The sequence below is a fragment of the Gossypium raimondii genome, chromosome 6 (assembly GCF_025698545.1).
Source record: "Gossypium raimondii isolate GPD5lz chromosome 6, ASM2569854v1, whole genome shotgun sequence".
Taxonomy (NCBI): domain Eukaryota; kingdom Viridiplantae; phylum Streptophyta; class Magnoliopsida; order Malvales; family Malvaceae; genus Gossypium; species Gossypium raimondii.
Window position 1 is genome coordinate 54,442,123 of NC_068570.1, and position 21,490 is coordinate 54,463,612.

A 21,490-nucleotide genomic window follows, 5' to 3' on the forward strand; every position below is an offset into this window, starting at 1 on the left:
ACGACGATGAAAATGATGCACAGTCATGGAAGAACACAGCCAAGATTTTGCGGTATTTTCCGTTGATACCAAGGCTTCAAAGGCTTTACATGTCGTCGAAGACAGCGGAGTCAATGACATGGCACCATGATGGACGAACCGATGATGGATTACTAAGGCATCCGGCAGATTCTTTAGCTTGGAAATCATTTGACAATAAATTTACAAGCTTCGCAAGCGATCCTAGGAGTGTGAGGCTTGGGCTAGCATCGATGGATTTAATCCTTTCAAGATCATGAGCACCGCCTCTCGATGACTTGGCGATGAGTGCTTGTTCCTTACAATCGCCTCCGTGGATTTGCATGAAGCAATCTTCCTTTATCTTATCTATGATTATCCTTGGGGAGAAAGGGCGGGAATGATATCGACATTTATTTGACCACTTATTGAAGAGTTAAAACAATTGTGGGTGGTGTCGAGACATACGATGTGGTGAGAAAGGAGAACTTTAATTTACGTGCAGCTTTGATGTGGACCATTAATGACTTTCCCGCCTATGCCAATTTATCCGATTGGAGTACCAAGGGTCGTTATGCTTGTCCTTGTTGTGCTGCACAAACATGTTCGCAATGGTTGTACAATGGGAAGAAGTTCTCTTACATGGGGCATCGTCGGTGGTTACCGGAAAATCATAGATTTAGATTTGAGTTCAGATTTGTGATCTTGAAGAGTTCAGAGAAGCTCCTTCGCAGACCAGTGGCTTTGAAATCTTGTTCATGTTGGAAGATATGAATTTCATTTATGGGAAGATGAACCAACCGCCAAACACGCAAAGAAATAGAAGATCCAATGATGAAGCTGATGATGACTCTGATGAAGAGGACGATCCTAATGAGGCGGAGTTGTGGAAAAAAAGAAGTATTTTTTTTGAGTTACCTTATTGGGAGCATCACCTTCTACGACACAATCTTGATATTATGCACATTGAGAAAAATGTCTGCGAGAACATTGTGGGTACAGTTTTGAATATCGACGGAAAATCAAAAGACAATCTTCAGAGTCGACTTGATTTAGTCCAAATGGGAATCCGACCTGATCTTCATCCCAATCCACTACCGAACGGGAAATATCGATTGCCGCTTTCTATTTTTTCAATGTCGAAGACGGAAAAAGAATTGTTCTGCACGGTGTTGAAGGATATAAAGGTTCTAGATGCGTATGCATCAAATATATCTCGATGTGTTAGTGTTAAAGATCGAAGATTATATTCGCTAAAATCACATGACTATCACATCTTGATGCAAGATTTACTGCCAGTGGCTCTACGATGTTGTATGTCCAAGAAGGTGACGTCTTGTATAATTGAACTATCCAACATAATGAAAGCCATTTGTGGCAAAGTTTTGGATGTTCAAGAACTTCAGAAGGTACAGGATCGAGCCGCTTTGACTTTATGCAACATGGAGAAAATCTTCCCACCTTCCTTCTTCACCATTATGGTTCACTTGATAATCCATCTCCCGCACGAAGCAATTCTTGGCGGACCCGTTTTCTATCGATGGATGTATCCCATAGAAAGGTGTGAACTATGAGTTTTTTAAAGTTTTCCTTCATTCACCTCTATGCCTTTAGTTTCAATAATTAAGAAATGTTGTATATTGTGTTTAGGTTTCTATCCAAATTAAAGTCCTACTGCCGCAACAAGCGATATCCGAAGGATCGATTCTTTGAAGGCTACTTAGCGTAAGAATGTATGACCTTCGCTCAAGATATTTGGAAGATGTTGAAACAAGGTTAAGCAGACCAAATAGGAATCTTTGGACTCACGGACCATAACCTATCCGATACTTATTTGTTCCAAAGTTTTGGAGAACCAATCGGAAAAGTTGAAATTGCAGAATTAGATCATTTATCGTGGGTACAAGCACATCGATATATTCTGTTTCACCACGAATTATTGGAACCTTTACGGAAGTAAGTTCTACAAATTTAATAAATATTTATCAAACTAATAACTGTTTATCTTCTAACAAAAATCACATTTTTTTAACACAGTGAGTACAAACAAATATTGAGATCTCGTTTACGCTCCCGAAGAACACAACATCAAGATATCAATAAGTTGTTTACAGAATCTTTTTATGAATGGTTAAGCCAAGCGGTATGCGATTCGAGCTTAAACACAAATAATAATGTTTTCTCATAACAAATGAATTACTCGGTTTACTTTTCATTCAATAGGTTTGGAGTGGGAATAACGTAAGCACGATGTTAAATGGCTCTCCCAAGGTCCAAATCGAGTGGTTAAAAGATATAGTGCGTTCCTCATCAACGGATTCAAATTTCATACAAAATATCGCGAGAGGTTGAGGAGAACGCAAATTTGTGGAATAGTTGTCAATTCTGCAATTACAAGTTATGCTAGTGCTAGGGACAATAATCCTGTCGAGGAAATGTGGAATATTTCGGACAACTTACTGACATAATTGAGTTGGATTACTATGGCAAATGGAAAGTTGTCTTATTTCATGGTGATTGGGCGATGTTAATACACTCGTGGAATTAAGCAAGATCAATTTGGTTTTACAATGGTGAACTTTGACCGATTGATTCACGGGACAACAAGCGATAGATGAGTAGTATGTATTCTCATCTCAAGTCAAACAAGTTTTTTACTCAAAAGATCCAACTGATGAGGGTTGGTACGTTGTACTCTGTAACATCCCTAGAGACTTGTTTGACATGGGCAGTGGAAGTAGAGATAACATCGACGATAGATCAGTAACTTTGCCCTTTCTAGAACAAAACTTAAACGATAATATCCCTAGTACTAGTGCACAATTTGGATGGGTTCGTCAGGATACCGATGAAGATATTTATGAATAATGAAGTAGTAAGATTTTACGATTGTTTAATTATATGTAATATCATAATTTAAATCTTCGTCTTATTATATATTTCAACTGTTTTATATGTGCTGTTATTGTTGTAATTAGTTATTAAGTAATTAACTATTTTATGTGTATTGTAGATAAAATGCCTAGAAGAAAAATTCTAAAGGGAAGCATTGTTCAAAATGATCCAAACTCGTGAAACACATAATCTTGAACAACGAATGCAGTTGGATCTTCAAATGTTCGATTACGGTGAGGATCTCTGAAGTTCAAAGTAATTTTACATTTAATTTACATGCGTGTTTACGTTATAGTTGGTTTATTTTTCAAATTCTTACATTATAATATACCATTTGTAGCTGAAAATGGTGGGGCCTTGCAGAGGTCGAGGACGACGCTACTTAGAGAGTTGTACGAGTTAGATCCAATCGGCGTGTCAAAGTTGGACGAAACAGTTTTGGTCAGCCTGTTGGATCAGAAGCTCGACTTTTAGCTGGATACATGGGCATTTTAGCACGAAATTCGAATATGTTGCCTATAAACTACGAGTCATGGCATCAAATGCCCGATAGCAACAAAAACCAAGCCCTCGATAATATTAAGGTAACAAAATGTTAATGTCATCTATAATGCTTGGGAAATAATTTCATTTATATTTACTTGATTAACTTGTGTTTTTTGTTTTTTGTAGGCGAGGTTTGCTTTAGAGGTCTCGGATGCTTATGTAAAGAAGGCATTGGGAAAAATATGGAGAGACAACAAAAGTACTTTGAAGAAAAATTATTATAAGACAAAAACAACCCTCGATGAGAAATTGCAAAATGTCCCGCCGGGTATGTTGAGGTACCAATGGGAAGATGCGGTTAGATTTTGGCATTCGAATAAAGGCGAGGTATGACGTACTTCTAAACTATTGTAATTATTTTGGTTTATAGTATTTTCTATTTACGTACTAAAAAATTTCGTAACGTAGGATCGTGAACAAGTTGGAATAAGCGTGATGAAACAAAAATTCACCCACAGTAAGATCGAGAAGTTTTGCATGTGTAGTGAGGCGGAGGTATTTTAAATTTATTAATTTTGTCGAATATGTATAACTTTGCCCTTTTAATATTTATACTACTATATTGTAGGAACGGTCGTCCGGTCAAAAAGTTGGACGCCTTCAACTTTTTGAAATTACACATAGGAAGAAAGATGGATCTCCCATGACTCCTGAAGCTGGTGAAATAATGGTACGTTTACTTAATACGATTTGACTTATTTTAGTTATTTATAGTGTTTATTTTCTAATGGTTTAATTCATTGCTTGTAATGCGACTATTGTTATGTTGCATATGTTTTTCAATATATAATATTGCGTTCCTAACTATGTGATTTATTTATTAGGAAAAACTAAAGGATAAAAAGGCGGAGTACGAAGCGATTGCTTCTAGTGATAGTTCGGTTCATCTTGAAGATATTGATAACCGGATTATTACTGAAGTTTTGGGTCCTGAAAGGTATGGTCGGGTTCGATTTCAAGGATGTTTTGTTAGCCCAACCCAGTATTTTGGATCCAGCTCCCACCAATACATGGCTTCCGGGAGTCGGGCTCAAGTGAAGTTCGAGAGGTTAAAAGACCGGATGGCTCGGATGCAAGCGACTACAATTGAGGTTCAAAGGAAATATGAAGAACTCGGCTACAACTTAAAGCAGAGGTGAGCGAGGAAGCGGTGGCGGGAAGCGGAGGCTGTGAGAGAAGCGAGCAGAGCAAAAAGTCTGACGAACTTCAAAGACGAGTTCAGATTATGATGAAGATGTTTAAGTCGCAACTTCCGCCTTCATAGTGTATGACATAAATATTTTAATTTGGTTTTAACATTTAACATTTTTGCAAAAATAATATGAATTCACTTTTATTTATTGATATTAATATTATTTTATTCCCTTATGTTGAAATATTATATAAATTTATTGCTATTGGTTGCTTTTGAATTGTTGCTACTGAGGAGGACCGAAAAATGAAAAATTTAATATAAAAAATCCCAAAAATAGTGGCGTTTTTGTAGAAACGCCACTAAAGAACATGTTCTTTAGTGGCATTTGTAAAAAGCGCTCTGAACATGTTCTTTAGCGGCATTTGTAAAAAAGCGCTAAAGAACATGTTCTTTAGCGCTTAGAAAAAACGCCGCTAAAGACCATGTTCTTTAGCGGCGCTTAAGAAAAAACACCGCTAAAGATCATGTTCTTTAGCGGCGCTTAGGAAAAAATGCCGCTAAAGAACATGTTCTTTAGCGGCGTTTTTGTTTGTAAACGCTGCAAACGTTTGTGACGTTTTCATTAGCGGCCTTTTTTGCGGCGCTTGAGGAAGCGCCGCAAAAACCTTTAGTGGCGTTAAAAAGCGCCGCTAAAGGCCTAAAAAAACGCCGCTAAAAACCTGTTTTGGTGTAGTGTATATTTATCTTAGTATAGTATTATTATTATTATTTTAATTACTTATATATATACGCATATATATATATATATATATTTAAACTCTAGATTATTTCGTTGTTCTATTAGTAATATTATTATTATCCTTATTTCATTTATGTTTTCTTTCATTTTATTTTTATTTTATTATTTATTTATTTATTTATTTTTCTTTCTTTTCTAAAAGATTGTTATATATATTACATACACGCACATATTTTTGTAACATATATATGTATACCTTTAAAGGTTATTAGATTTATCTTTATATTTTGTTTTTTATATATTATGTAATTAATTTACATACGCAATTATATATATCTATATGTATATTTTTAATCTTCATAAATGCGTGTATACATATGTATATGCTTATACGTTTATAGTATGTAATTTGTATACATACCCATGTACATACCTTTTAATTTTCATAAATATATGCATGCATGCTTATTTACATTACTTATTATGTCTTATAATATATATACATACACATGTACATCCATACATTTCTTGCATTTTTATAATTTTATTTGCTTGATTCATTTATTCATTTATTTATTTACTATATTTATTTATCCAATATGTTCATTCTTACTCAGATTCTTGAAAATGAAAATTTTAAAAATAAAAGTAATACTCGATATTTGGGATCTTTGAGAGAATCGAGCCCTAATGTGTTGGGTTCCGATTTTCTTCGTTGAATCTAAATAATCGAGATTACTCTTTTAAAAATAATAAAAAGCTCATTATCGGGAATTCGATACGTTGTGTCCTAACGCATTGGATATGACATGTAGTTTTCTCGAGATGAGGATTTTTCTAAAAAATAATAAAGGCAATATTTAGCTTTTTGGAAATTCGAGAAAATGTGCCCTAATGTGCCGGGTTTCGATTTTTTCTCGTTCAACCAAATAGCTAAATATCCTTTTAAAAATTTCAAAATAAGACAATGTTTTGCGTTTGGAAATTCGAGAAAACGTGTCCTAATGTGCTGGGTTTCGATTTTTCTCGTTCAACCAAATAGCCAAATATCCTTCGAAAAATTTCAAATAAGGCAATGTTTTGCGTTTGGAAATTCGAGGAACGTGCCCTAATGTGCTAGGTTTCGATTTCTTGTTTAACCAAATAGCCAAATATCCTCTTGAATTGCAATCCATGTCATCCAAGTTTTTTTTAAGGATCGTATTTTAAATCTCTCTAAAGTTTTCAGTTTTTCGACACTAAGACATTAAGTAATCAACTAGGTACCAATTTTGGGCGTATCGAGGGTGCTAATCCTTCCTCATGTGTAACCGACTCCTGAACCCATTTTTTTGAATTTCATGGACCAAAATCGTTGTTTTAATAAAATTAAATCGTTTATTAAAAACAACCACTTTTCAAGGTGATCCGATCACACCTTATCAAAAAAAGGATTGGTGGCGACTCCCGTTTTTGTTTTCATTTTTCAAAACCCAAGTTGACCCCATTTTTATCAAAAAAATGGTGTCAACACTCATCTCGAGAAAACGTGTCATATCCAATGCGTTAGGACACAACGTATTGTATTCCCGATAATGAGCTTTTTATTTATGTTTTTTGATTAAAGAGCATCCTCGATTATTTAGATTCGACGAAGAAAATTAGAACCCAATACGTTAAGGCTCAATCCTCTCGAAGATCCCAAATACCGAGTATTGCCTTTATTTTCAAAATTTTCTCTTTTTTACGAATTTTGGGTAAAAAAATCATATATGACGGAATAACAATTACGATGATGTAAGTAAAAATAATACGATTGATACCAATAAAGATGAATGAATAAAATGACAAATTAATAACATGCGAGAATAATAAATATGTGAACAAATTAGACTGAAATATTCTTTTTTAAATAATAAAGACGTGAATAGATAATTAAAATGAAAATGAACAAAATTATAGGAGTATAAAAGTATAAATATGCATATAGATATGTACGTGGAAATTATAAAATCTAAAAACAAAACAACAAAGATATACGTAAATATACCAATAAACATCAAGTAACAAAAATATAAAAATATGTGTGTATATATATACATTGTAAAATTATAAAATATGACAAAAACATATGTATATATATAAATTATAAAATATATGTACATATATATATTATCAAAATGTATGTATGTATACATAGATATATATAAAAAGAATATATGTATATATATAGGGGTTATAAAATATACCTATGTATGCATGTATATATATATATTATAGAAATGTATATATACACATTGTCGAAACCATTTTTAAATTTGAAAAAACGGGGATCGAATTTGAAAATAAAAAGGGAGTCGCCACCGATCTTTTATTGTGGTGTGATCGGATCACCTTGAAAATAATTTTAGGTCTGCGAATTTTGAGAAAACAGGTTCGGGAGTCGATTACGCACGAGGAAGGGTTAGTACCCTTGTGACGCCCAAAATTGGTACCGAATTGATTGTTTAATGTCTTAATGTCGAAATTTTGAAAAGATTTTAAAATACGATCTTTTTATCTTGAATAAAATGAATTGGATGATAAGGTTCACTTATTTCAAAGAAATAAATTGTTACACTCAGTAAGTTAGAGTGCAACATTTCAAATCCTCAAAATTAAGTTTATCCTTTGATTTTTATGCATTTTGAGAAGGATATCTGATTATTTGGGTCAAATGAGAAAATCAAAACCCAGTAAGTTTGGGTTCGATTTTACAAAATTCCTAAATATCGAATATTGCCTTTATTTCCATTTATTAGAAAGATCATTGTCTCAAGAAAACAACATGTCTTATCCAATGCGTTAGGATACAACGTGTCGAATTCCCGAGAATGAGTTTTTTATTTATGTTTTTGATTAAAGCATATCCTCGATTATTTAGATTCAACGAGGAAAAATTGGAACTCAATACGTTAGGGCTCAATCTTTTCGAAGATCCTAAATGCCGAGTATTTTGAAGATTTTTGAATAAATTGGTTTTGATACTTAAATGATATGAAACATAACCTTTTAAGCGAATAAAATGCAATAGAATAATAGTGTACAATGCGAATTGATTATTCATAAATTTAAATATACACCAATGAATACAAACAATCAATAGGTAAATACAAACAAACATAGTAACAATAACCTCAATTATGCCAATATCAACATCAACATTCAAAATGAATACTATAAAAAGATAAATCAAAATGCATTAAATCATATACATATATTAATTTAAAAAATAGTACATGTGGAAGGAAAATTTTAATAATAATATAAACAATAATATATACATAATAATATACAAAAGTTGAAATAAGCAAAATATATTAAAGTAGGTTTTTGTTTTTTTTGTTTTTAAAATGTATGTATAAATAAATAAATAAAAGATATAATATAAAATCAATAATATGTTATATATACACCTAAAATAATATTATATAATAATGTACATACATAAAAAAAATATGTAGATAAATATATAAACTAATATAAATAATAATACTAATAATAATGATGATAACCAGGATAATAAAAATAATTTAATAATAATAATAAGGCAAAAAGGGGACTAAATCGAAACTAAAACCAAATTTAAAGGATGAAAAATGCAATTCGAAATGTCCAAAGGTTGCGTTGAAACGCGAGCGTAATATTAGGGATCAAATAGGGAAATAATCCCTTGCCCAAAACGCAGCGCTTTAATGCGGATTAAAATGAAACAAAAATAAACTGATAGATTAAATCTAAAAAGAAATAAAGGGATTGGATTGAAGTGAGCTTGAAAAGTGGAGGGGCTGTGCGAGCAAATAGACCGTCAAACAAAATGCGCGGATCCTTCCCTCGGATCGGGTTACCGCGCGGATGCTAGCGTCATACGACGCCGTTTTGAGACCATCAAATTGGCATAAAACGACGTCATTTATTACTACACTTATAGACCAAAAATAACCCTAAAACTAGCAGCCATTTCATTTTAACAAAACAAAACAGAAAAACCTAAACTAAAACACTCTTCTCTGCACCGCTCCGCCGTTTGCAGCCCAGAGACGACCCCCTTTCGAACTCCGATTTCAACAGAGCAGAACGGGGGTTAACGGCACCATCAAGGTAACTTTCCCTCTTTGTTGTTGCTGCTGTTTTCTGTTTGTCTTCTCTTCTGTGTACTACGACGGAGGCCAAGCGTGGCAAGACGGAGGAGGCCGTCTGAAAGCGTGCGTGGTCGGGGAAAAGCAATATTTGGAGGTTCTTTATTGCTTGGCGCTTGTGTTAAATTTGAATGCCTAAGGTTTCCTTTAGTTGTTAGGCCACATAGCAATTGGGCCGGGTGTATAAGCTTGGGCTAGGTTAATTGATTTGGGCCACATTGGGCCCATGTATTTGGATTGTGGACTGTTTATTAATTTTTGTTTGGTTTATATTTTTTATTTTGATTTGATTTTTATATTACGGGCCGGGCAAATTGGGCCTACTACACACATATATAACAAAGTTTGGAATTAAAAAAATAAAATAAAATAAAATAAAAAGGACATAAATAAACAAACAACAATATTAATATAATAAGACAAATATCTTTAATATTTAAATAAGTAAACATAAATAACAATAACAAATGATAGTAATAATAATACATAGTTTACTAGTATTATTAATAAAATAACTAAAATAATAAAACAAACAGGTTAAATTGAATTTTGAAACGAAATCCAGGTTTAAAACGTAAATAAACGAAAAATGGGGCTTCAAGGACCAAAATTTAATGCGCTCAAAGAACGAATGGCTGATTTGGAAAATATCCTAAGCCCTATGCGCAGCGTTTTGGCGCAGACTGAAATGAAACAACAATAAAATTATGCGGCTAAATTAAAATAAAAGAAAAGAAAGAAAAAAGACTAAATCGCAACACGCTGTAAAATCGGAAGGACCGCGCACGCAAATACGGATCCTCTGGCGGGTCGGGTCGCATGCGCGGGTTGAGTGGCTAAACGACGTCGTTTTGGGCATTTGAGGCCAGTCCCAAAATGATGTCGTTTTGGGGGGCCTATAAAATTCAATTTTTTTCTCAAAAAATTTCATTCTTCCCCTTTTTCTAAAAAAAAAACAAAAAATCCTCTCAAACTCTACATTTTCTCTCCAACCGCCGATCAAAGGCCCAGCCATCGGCCATTGCGCCGGCCGTCGGTCGCCGGCGCCGGCATCACCGTACACGGCGGTCGAAAAATTGAAAAGTTTTCCCTTTTTTCTCCGATGCAAACCCTCGGCCTCTAAACACTCCGGCGGCGACCAAAAAAGGTAAAAAGGCTTCTCTTTTTTATTTTATGCGTTATTTTGAAAAAACAAAACCAAAAAAAGAAAAAAAATTATAAAACCAAAATAAAACGAAAAGATCACCTTTAAAATTTTTGTTGTTATTTATTTATTTTCTCCAAAATCCCCCCGAATTACAATAGTTGCTATGGCTTTATAGCCATTTTTACAATGTTTTTTAATCTATTTTTGCTTGTCACTTCTCTGCAGGCAAGTGGGGTGATGGGACGGTGGCAGAAGCGGCAGGTGGGCAGAGTTGGTGGCGGTGGCAGGTGACGCGGCAGACATAGGGTGCGGCGACTAGGGTTAGGAGCTAGGGTTTTTTTTATGTTTTTTTTATGTTTTTGGGTATTGGGTTAGTTTTTTTTATTTGGGCTTGTATTTGGGCATTAATTGGGTTGTTTGGGTTAATTTGGTTTGGGTAGGTTTAGGTTAGTTTTTGGGTTTTGTTTTATTTTGATTTTGGGTTTAATTGGGCTCCGGGTAAAAAATTGGGCCCTACATCAGTGACTTAAATGAAAAATTTTGAATAATTAAATAACCAAATTGTATCTTTTTTAAGTTAGTGGCCAAAACTAAGATTACCCATTATTTAGTGACTAATAGTATAGTTTACCCACATATTAGATAAGACCTTGAATTTTATCATCACTTTATTTAGATAAAGCGCTTATACTTTTACTATACTTAAATAAATCATTAAACTTTTATGGGTAAACTAAATTAGTAGTCATCCAACTATTAATAAATTTTTTAGTCACTAAATTATGAAAAATTACAAAATGGTCACCCAACTATTCAATTTTGTCTTTTTGGTCACTAGCTAGCTAACGGTGGTAGCTTTTAAAATTGACATAATAGCAACTTTAACATTAAATATTTATAAATTATGTCAATTTAGTCTTGATTCTAAAAAATTAACTTTCAACATTTACACAATGTGTAATTTGGTTTTTTGTTGCAATTTTACTTTTCTTTGTGAACCCAAAGGTTAATTTTAAAAGAATGAGAAAAGATTAAAATTATTATCTTAGAATTTTTGGTATTTTCATTTTTGTATATTTTCAATCAAATTCAACTAATAAAATTATTTTTTTAGCTTTTTAGGTGAAAGGGTCACAAAAAAAAACTTCAAAAAAGACCAAATTACTCAATATGTAAACGTTGAGGGTTAGATTTTTTTTGAATCAAGACTAAATTGATACAATATACAAAATGTCAAGGGTTAAAGTTACTATTATGTCAAATTTAAAAGCTGCCACCGTTAGTCTAATAGTGACCAAAAAAGACAAAATTGAATAATTTGGTGACCATTTTGTAACTTTCTATGGTTGAGTGAGCAAAAAATAAAATAAAATAATTAAGTGACCATGTTGTAACTTTTGATAGTTAGGTGATCAAAAAAGAAATTTACTAATAGTTGAGTGACTACAATTGCAGTTTATGCAACTTTTATTGGTACCTAATCTCAAACCTGTATACAAATAAACCCTTGAAATTTAAGTTATATCTAAATAAAACTCTTAATATAAATCATTATTTCATTTACAATAAGAGCTAATTCAAATACAAATAAAAGTATAATAACTTATTTGGGTACAACAAAAAATATAGGGACTTATTTAATGAATGTAATCTACTTCAAGGGCACTTTTGGTAGTTTAGCCTTTTCAAATTTCAGGTTTTCACAGCTATGATATTGAAGCAAATACAACTATTGGACTCCTCGCTTTATGCACACCATCATCCCACACTAAAGAACCAGAAACCATAGATGCATCCATTGTTCCTTCAATTATTACTTGAAAAGACAGCTTTTGTCCCACAGATGTAAACGACAAAACATTAGGGTTAACTCGGACTCTAGCTGTTCTTGTCCGAAAACTCACTCTTGCTCTATACGTCGCCATCGGAGATCCCACATTCGTAACAGTTCTATTGAAAACACGACGAACAGTTGTTGAAGAAGAAGTGAAAACAGCAAATGAAGGATAGTGTAGATCCGAAAGTACTGTTCCATTTGTTGCTGCAGAACATGTTGCATTATCCCTAGTAACTTGTCGAAGAAACCGAGTGTCATATCCTTGTCCGCATAAAAAATTTATGTAATCAACTTCATTGGAATCGTAGATTAAGCCTGGATTTATAGCTTTGATTGGGTTCAAATGGCCTGATCCGTATGCAAACTCAGCGTCCGAGTTCATGCCTGAACTCATAGGGGAAGCTGTAGTGATAAGGGAAGATTTGATAGCAGAAGGAGACCAAGTGGGATGGAAAGATTTAATGTACGCAGCTGCGGCAGAAACATGGGGACAAGCCATTGATGTGCCTGAGATTATGTTAAATGGAACCCATCTATTATCGCCTCTATTTCGGGAAACTGGTGAAGCTAAAGACCATGCAGCTACAATATCAACCCCTGGTGTTGACAAATCTGGCTGTAATTATTACCCACAAAAATTTAGAAAACTTGGGATTAGGTTACGCCTAAGCTTACTATTACCATATTTTATAAGCTCTCCCCGAGCTTAAAATTTTGTTTAAATTAACTCATATTTATAAATAATTAATTTAAATCTATTTTAGATCTACCCATATTATTTTTTTAAAAATAAAATATATATTTATATTATTTTTAATTTAATATTTAATAATTTTATATATTTTTTATTTATTAAAATTTTATATATAATTACCTAATAATTTTTAATTTTTAGATTATAGTAGTATTATATAGTACTATAGATTTAATTTTTATAAATGGTATAATATATAAAAATAACATAATATAAAATATTAGAAACATAAAAATTGAGTCGGACTTGGGTTTTAAATGTTCAATCATAGAGATTGTACAGCCCAAATTTTTACTCGGCCCAATACTCAAATTAAAACCAAGCCCATTACAAAACAACCCAAACCCGGACTCCAACTAGCCTAACCCGAGACCCAAACCTGACCGGCCCAATAACTAAGGCCCAACTCCCCCCCAAAAAAATCTGCCTAGGGTTTCAGAGACTGAAACCCTAGGCGCCGCCTCTAAGGTTTTGACCCCTGGCCTTCTGACACAGCCACCGTCCCATCGGCGCCGCCTGCAGTCAAGTCGACCTCCACTTGCGCCGTCACCTGCAAAGAAGAAACAAAACAAAGAAACAGAGAGCAGAGAACGCAAGCAATAGTGGAAATCGGCTATAAAAAGCCAACAAAATGTAATTTTTTGTTTTTCGGGCAATATTTGTAACAAAAAAAACAGATATTAGCAAAAAAAAAACATTCAAGGTGATTTAGACTTCTGGATCCCTCTGTTTTCTTCCACTTTAAGTTTTTATTTTATATATATTTTTCTTTTCATTTGGATTTATTTCTCTAAAAAAGGTCAAGAAAAGGGTGAAAGGCGATACCTTTCACTTGCGTCGCGCCACCGTCGGTGATCCCTTCTACGCTGGAGCCGTAGAAATCCTCTGGGGTTTCGTTTAGGCCGCGTCAGAGGAGAGACGGGCAAAAAGGAGCAGCCCCTCCCCTTATCTTTTCATTTTCCGGCAACGCGAAGCCGCGATGAGGCCACGGCGAGGCCTTCGCGCGAGCTCACCGATGGTGTGGCCGGATTCAAAGGGGAGAGGAAGCGTTTTTAACAGAGAGGGGAAGAGAGTGATTTGAGTTTTTTATTTATTTTAACTGTAAAAAATGTATTTTTTGTAAAAATTTCTGTTTAAATAACCCCCCACGAAACGGTGCCGTTTTAGGCTTCCCTGACCCCGCGGTGACCCGACCCAGGGGAGGATCCGCGCGTTTTCTATAAATGGGGTATTTGCGCAATAAGTCCCTCCGAGTTTGTGGCACTTTCGAGGCAGTTCTCTGTAGTTTTGCAATTTAGCTCCGCAGTTTTGTTTCTTTTTCATTTTAGTCCCCTGAAACGCCACGTTTTGAGATTTAGGTTTATTTTCCGTTTTGGTCCCCCCTCTTTCAGCGTGCATCGTGATTTAGTCCCTTTTGCCTTTTCTTATTTCGATTTCGCCCTATACTCTTGTTTTTATTTCGATTTAGTCCATATTTTAGTAATTCTATTATTTAGTTATTATTATTATCTTTATTATTATTATTATATTTATTAATATTATTGTTATTATTATGTTTTTATATTTACTTATGTAAATTTTAGATATGTGTTGTATTATACTATTATTATATAATTTTTTATACATATATGTATATATATATATTTCTAACTTATTTAATATATATAAATACTCAATTTTATATACGTATATATATATATATATATATATATTATATATTAAAATATGTATATCATATATTATTTTATGTTATTTTATAATCCACATATGTATCTCTTTACATTTAATTGTATTTACTACTTATTTATTTCATTTTCTTTATTTTTTGAATAAATGTTTTAATTTATTTGTTTATATATTGTTATTTTATATGATTGTAAGTATGACTTTTATTTATTTTATATTGTTGCTATTGCTCGTATCATTTTTATACTTTTGCGTACATTATGATTTTATCATGCATAACAACAATGTAATTGGCTTTCGTATTTTTTTTCTACGATTTTCGTATTTCATTTTATTTGATATAACAATGTTGTTTTGAATAAATAATATTTTGTGTTTAGATTTGAGAAAATCGTACCCTAACTTACTGGGTTTCGATTTTCACGATAAACGCAAATGCACGAATCTTTTTAAACTTGAATTCTAAATAATCTCGGGTTTTAAAAACAAAATCGCGTCCTAACTTACTGGTCGTGATCTCAATTTTAAATTCGAGATAGCTAAAATATCTTTTAAACAAGCATTTTTGGGCGTATTTTGTCCTAACTTACTGGATATCTTTTAAATCTCTAAAATTCGAGATATTGTGTCCTAACTTACTGGATATGATTTTCTTTCTCGAATAACATGAAATATGCCCTTTCTTTGAAAATTTTCAACGTTTTAATACAAGGATCGTATTTTTAAATTTCTTTAAAGTTTTCGGTTTTTCGACACTAAGACATTGAGTAATCAGCTAGGTACCAATTTTGGGCGTATCGAGGGTGCTAATCCTTCCTCGTACGTAACCGACTCCCGAATCCGTTTTCTGAATTTCGTGGACTAAACTCGTTGTTTTAATAAAATTAAACTGTTTATTAAAAACAACTACTTTTACGAGGTGACCCAATCACACCTCATCAAAAATGATTGGTGGCGACTCCCGTTTTTTTCGTTTTCGTCAAAACCCAAGTCGACCCCGTTTTTTCATCCAAAAAATGGTGTCAACAGCTTGGCGACTCCGCTGGGGACTTTAAATAAAAGAGTCAAGCCACGAGTTGCTTATTTCTTGTCTTTTTGTCGAAAGTTGAAAATCTGATTTAAATTTACGATCTTCTCATTGCATTTCATTTGTTTTGAGTTATGATTTTCATCATGTTTTGTATTCTAAATTTTTATATCTCTGCACATTGCATTGCATGACCGTTAGTTACACCTTTTAAGTGGGAGTGAGAAATTATGCCTTCGTGAGGTTTTCACCTCCGCATGGGATAGTGAATCGCTTCAGGGATACATCTGTACCTATGTCTTCGTGAGATTTTCATCTCCGCATGGCCATAGGGAAATTTATTCCCCTGAACCGAACTCGGTTTGTATGAGCCTATAATGGGTGAAGATCGAGGAATCTGCTGGTTCGGGTACCTTATCTCTAGAGCCAAACCGCATATAGAAGACCTTAGGAACCCATCCTAGGTAGGAGCCACTCCGAGCCCCTAGTAGTCACCCGACTAGGTACTTTTGTTTTCCTTGCTTACTTATGTTTTGTACTAACCCCTCTTGTTGTGTTTTGATTTCATTGCATTTGCATCTTAGGAAAGAGATATTGATTCAAGTTTGATTACTAAATTAGAAGGCTTGTCATGGAATACGAATTCTTTGATAAAGTGGAAAACAATACGGCTGGCTGAATATATTCTGAGAAACACAAGAATGGCGATGGAAGAGTTCGTGACCCTGCTTCATGGCCTGAGGATTCAATGCGATTGTCTAAGAGCCTTCGACGTCCCAACTCCCTTAAAGAAGCTGATGACCTTATGGACAGATGATGGATCGTGACCAAGATCAAGAAAAGGAGCTAGTAATGGCATACATTGGAAATTGGCGAGATTATCTTAAACATGCGCATGAAGAAGAAGATAGATGTCGTTTCTTGGAATATGAGGGTGATGCCGTACATGTATCCGTTTTATGTAAAGGAATTTACTTTCTAGAAAAGTTTCCTAAATGTAATTGAATCAGAATCAACGTCTCTTTAGACATGCATTTCATACATTGCATTACATGCATTAAAATATATTGAAAGAGTCTAAACGAGTAAAATTATTTCAGCTCACCTGGAAAACCGACCAACCAAACACCCTTACGATATCCAAGCAAAGATTAGAGAAATGGAACGAAGGTTGGAAAATTTAGAGTGAATGCAGATTCAGATGCAGGAGCAATTGACTGAATTTTAATAGGAGATGAGAGATCAGATGCTAGAATTACGGAGAACCATGATAAACCAGTTCGACCGACTGCTAGCTGGAGAGTTAGAAAAGAGGAGAGACCCGGTGGTCCACTTTGGGGTTGATAATGAGGACCTTGCCTATTCCCTAGATTGTATTCCGACAAGTGTTCAGGTCCAGCCAGATGGGCGCCCATAAGGGACATTCTTTACTATTAGATTGCAACAGTATCAAACTGGTATAGCAACACCAGTGAGTTGTTTGACAGACCCAAGGTCTAATTTGAGGAACAATTTTCCTGACAACCCAGCAGAAATAAAACAAGCAAGGATAGAATACCCAGATACTACAAAGGCCCTAGGGAAGAAGGGGAATAAAGGGGATAATGCAAACAGATATAACAAGAGATACTCAAAACCAATCACTGTGGGCCGGCCAAAGATAGAAACCCCTAGACATTAGAGTTCTTTAAATCAAGAATCTGGAGTGAAACCAGGCACTGAGAAGCTCCAGTTCACACCAATTTCGATGTCATATAAGGAGCTATATCAAAGCTTGTTTGATGCACATGTTGTTGCTCCTCATTACTTAAAACCCATACAACCCCCGTATCCCAAATGGTATGACATGAACGCACAATGTGACTACCATGCGGGAATTACGGGGCATTCAATAGAGAATTGTATTGCCTTCAAGAAGCTAGTCGAAAAATTCATCAACATAGGTATTGTCAAGTTGGGTGATTCATCTAGTGCAAAAAGTCATCTACCCAATCATGTTGACAATGGGATGAATGAGATGTATAAAGCAATGTTGGCAAGTGTTCACACTAATGGCATATATGAGGACACAATTGGGAAGGAACCTTGTTAAATGTTCGCCCTTATGAATTTTGGAGTGTTCTAAACAATTAGACTGCGAAAGAAATTCATATAGTTTTTAGAGCTTTTCTAGAGTAATGTTCAGAACATTTTTGTTGTTTTTAGCCTAGAGGCAATAAGAACTCTTTTGTGAAATAGGCTAATGTCTAAACATCATTATTTTAATGGAATACATCTTTGCGATCTTTTTGAACCAATATTCTTTCATTTCTTATCAATGATTGTTTTTATTCTTTTATTCTTTCTTCCAAATCATTATTGCATTCATAGTCATATTGTACATAACTTCATATATTATTTGTATATTCTTTTGTACTTACAATAGGTCCCTGAATATCAACGACATGAATGACACTGCTACAGACTCAGAATCTCCTTTTGAGTGAGACATGTGTTTAGAGGGATCTCATGACTTTGAAGATGACATAGATTGTAGCCTGTCTCGAGACTTATTGATGATGATAGAACAAGATGAAAAATAGATCCTACCTTACAAAAGTCAGTGGACAGTAAGCTTAGGAGAGGAGAAAGAGGTAAAGATCCGAGTTTGCATCATCGCAGAGATAAAGCGAGATGTCATTGAGTTACTTTAAGAATTTAAAAATGACTTCGCATGATCAAGATTCGCCTCAGCTACTTAGACGTGTGAACGCTATTGAAGCTAAAAAATATTGGAAAAAGTCTATAAGGGTGTCTGAGGAATACATGCTAATAGTTTTGCAATGGCCAAGCAAATCATAAGATTCGGGTACTACTGGTCCACCATGGAAGAGGGTTGCATTAGTTATACCAAGTGCCATTTATGGGGTCAAGATTTATGTGCTTCTCTCATCTCTTCATGTTACGACCTTCCCATAGATTTTCTCTATGTGGGGCATGGAGGTGATGGGCCCATCTCGTCAAAACTTTTAGCCAATATCAATTCATCTTTGTGGTCTTCGATTACTTCACTAAGAGGGTGGAAATAGCTTCATATACGAATGTCACAAGGTCGAAGTCATTAAATTCCTTTAAAAAAAATCAGGAGTCGATGAAAAAAAGGACAATGTCAGAAGTTTTTAGTCTGTTCAAATATTAGATGCTGTAGGCAACCAAAAAAAAGATTGTGAGAAAGACGACCGAGACTTGTAAAGATTGGTATAAGGAAGTTATCATTCACCCTCTATGCTCATCAAACGACGGCTAGGACCTTTGCCGGGGTAACACCTGGCCCATTTGTTTATGGAATGTTAAAAGCTTCCTGTCATGGTCAAATGATATGAGCTTACGACAAAGAGATTCATCCTAGAAAAGGTGGATGCCAAATTGGGAAAGACCTTATGTTGTAAAAAAAAGCCTATTCTGGAAGAGCACTGATATTAACAGAGATGGATGCCAAAGACTTGCCCAATCTGGTGAATTCAAATTCAGTCAAGAAGTATTTTACCTGAAAAGGAAGAAACCAAGGTGAAAATCCACAAAAGGGTATCTTGGGTAAAAAAACTCTACCGGGGCAATGTCATTCTCTTGTGCCTATCGCGGTTTTACCTATTGAAGACGAGATTCTTTCTGAGTTTTTGGATCCAATCTCAATCAATGAGGAATGTTCAAAGTTATCCACCATGGTCAAATGCGCCAAAAGCAAACGATGCGAGCTCAAAAAAAAAATTTGCCCTAGAGAATTTCATGAGAAGGACCTGGTACTGAAGAAGATCCTTCCCATACAAAAAGAACCTCATGACAAGCTGGGAAGAACCTTGTGGGGAAGGCCTTATCTGGAAAAGTGTCAATTTTGATTGGAAGGGATAACAAGAACGATCCTAATCCTATGGGTTTAGATTCAATAAAAAATACAAAAAAACAAAAAAAAGAGAAAGAAAGAAAAAAAAAGAAAAAAAAGAAGAACGAGAAGAAAAAGAAGAAGAAGAAGAGAAAAGAAAAGGAAAAAAAGGAGAGGCCAATGTGAAAACCCGCAAAGGGCGCATTGAGACCAAAGGGGATTTGAGTTGAAAACCCAAAAAGGGCGGCTAAAATTTTGGAACAAAATGGGGCACGAAGTGATCAGAGCGGCTTAAATTTTGGATCAAATTGGGGCATGGTGGTGATCAGAGCAACTCAAATTTTGATCAGATCGGGGTATATGATGATCTTGCCATACCTAAAACAACAAGAAAAGGTAGGCGGCATCTTGGAGCATCGACAAAGTCCTGAAGATCTCCTAAACACATGTCAAACTCAGAATGGTCTTTCAAAAAGTTTGTACAGAGAAGTTCAGGTTGCGATATCTGGGGCATCTAGCCCTCATACTATTTATATTGAATTTGTTATTCTTGAAATACTTCTTTCTTTTCCAAGATACATGTTCAAATAAATTCCTCTTTTTATTCTTGCTATCCTTGATAATTTATTCATTTCGAGCTATGCTCTCAAATCAATTCTATTTTATCTATCGTTATGATCTTTTGCAAGCATGTTGCATTAGAATAATGATTAATGGACTAATAATACTTTCACAATGGAAGTTTTGCATATTACTCTAGAAGTTTCTAAATAATATAGGAACCTGAAACCGGACTATTGTTTAGCAAACACCAAGTTTAAAGGGTGAAATATCTAAGAAGGAAAGGTCTAAGTTAAAGACTATCCTTTCAGATTTTGTTGTCCAAACATTAATTGAACAAAATGACAAGATGTCGTGTTGGTGACAAAGCTTCAATGAACAAACAAGTAATGATCACCGAGTGATAAGAAAAGGTTTTCTCGAAGAAGAAAATTTTGCAATTGTGCATGAGCATTTGGTATGACACCTTAGGAATGGGGTAAAAGAACCAAAAAGCTTCACATTCTGTATCTTTGAATTATGATAACAGAGGATCGAGAAAAAGGCCAGGTCTTTCTATCCTTGGGTTATAGAGGGAGAAAGATGATTCAAATTTTGTATCCAGTGGATTGAACCTTGAAGATTACAGTAGGGGAAATCCGACCAAGTGAGAGATGAGCATTACCAACCGGACAAAATAACATTCAGATGTGTTGGCAATAAAGCCTTATTGAGCAAGGGGCATTAACAACTAAAACATTGAAAGATCATTTTCAATTTGCATTCATGCATACACATTTAGCTAGGATATTTTGATTAATTTTGATCATAATCACTGGGCATAAATAGGTTCAAATAGGTCATGTTCCCTAGAGAACAGACCAATGAAGTTGCAGATCTTGCTTTCCTGCACTGACAGCGAAGCAGATCGAAGAAACCATAGTTCGCAATTCAAAGATTGAAGCCACAACGGTGAATCTTACTTCCTAGGCGATGCAGCGGAGCAGATTGAAGCTATAACGGCGAATCTCACTTCCCTGACATTGCAATTTAAAGATTGAAGCCACAACGGTGAATCTTACTCCCAGGCGATGCAGCGGAGCAGATTGAAGCTACAACGGCAAATCTCACTTCCCCGACATTGCAATTTAAAAGATTGAAGCTACAACAG

At 34.5% G+C, this 21,490-nt stretch overlaps 1 protein-coding gene and 1 long non-coding RNA gene across 2 annotated transcripts; both read right to left on the minus strand.

Moving 5' to 3' along the window:
* Window positions 1-12,125: 12,125 nt before the first annotated feature.
* LOC128041770 (cucumisin) lies at window positions 12,126-13,075 on the minus strand (the record flags this gene model as incomplete). The annotated part of the gene is made up of 1 exon (XM_052632088.1): window positions 12,126-13,075. A coding segment is annotated over one exon (753 nt), but the record flags the coding sequence as incomplete, so codon positions are not given.
* Window positions 13,076-13,377: 302 nt separating this feature from the next.
* On the minus strand, window positions 13,378-14,641 carry LOC105772840 (uncharacterized). The gene is made up of 2 exons (XR_001126895.2): window positions 14,033-14,641; window positions 13,378-13,757 (listed from the first exon to the last, which is right to left on the minus strand). It is a non-coding gene; the product is annotated as an uncharacterized LOC105772840 (long non-coding RNA).
* Between the last annotated feature and the right edge of the window lie 6,849 nt (window positions 14,642-21,490).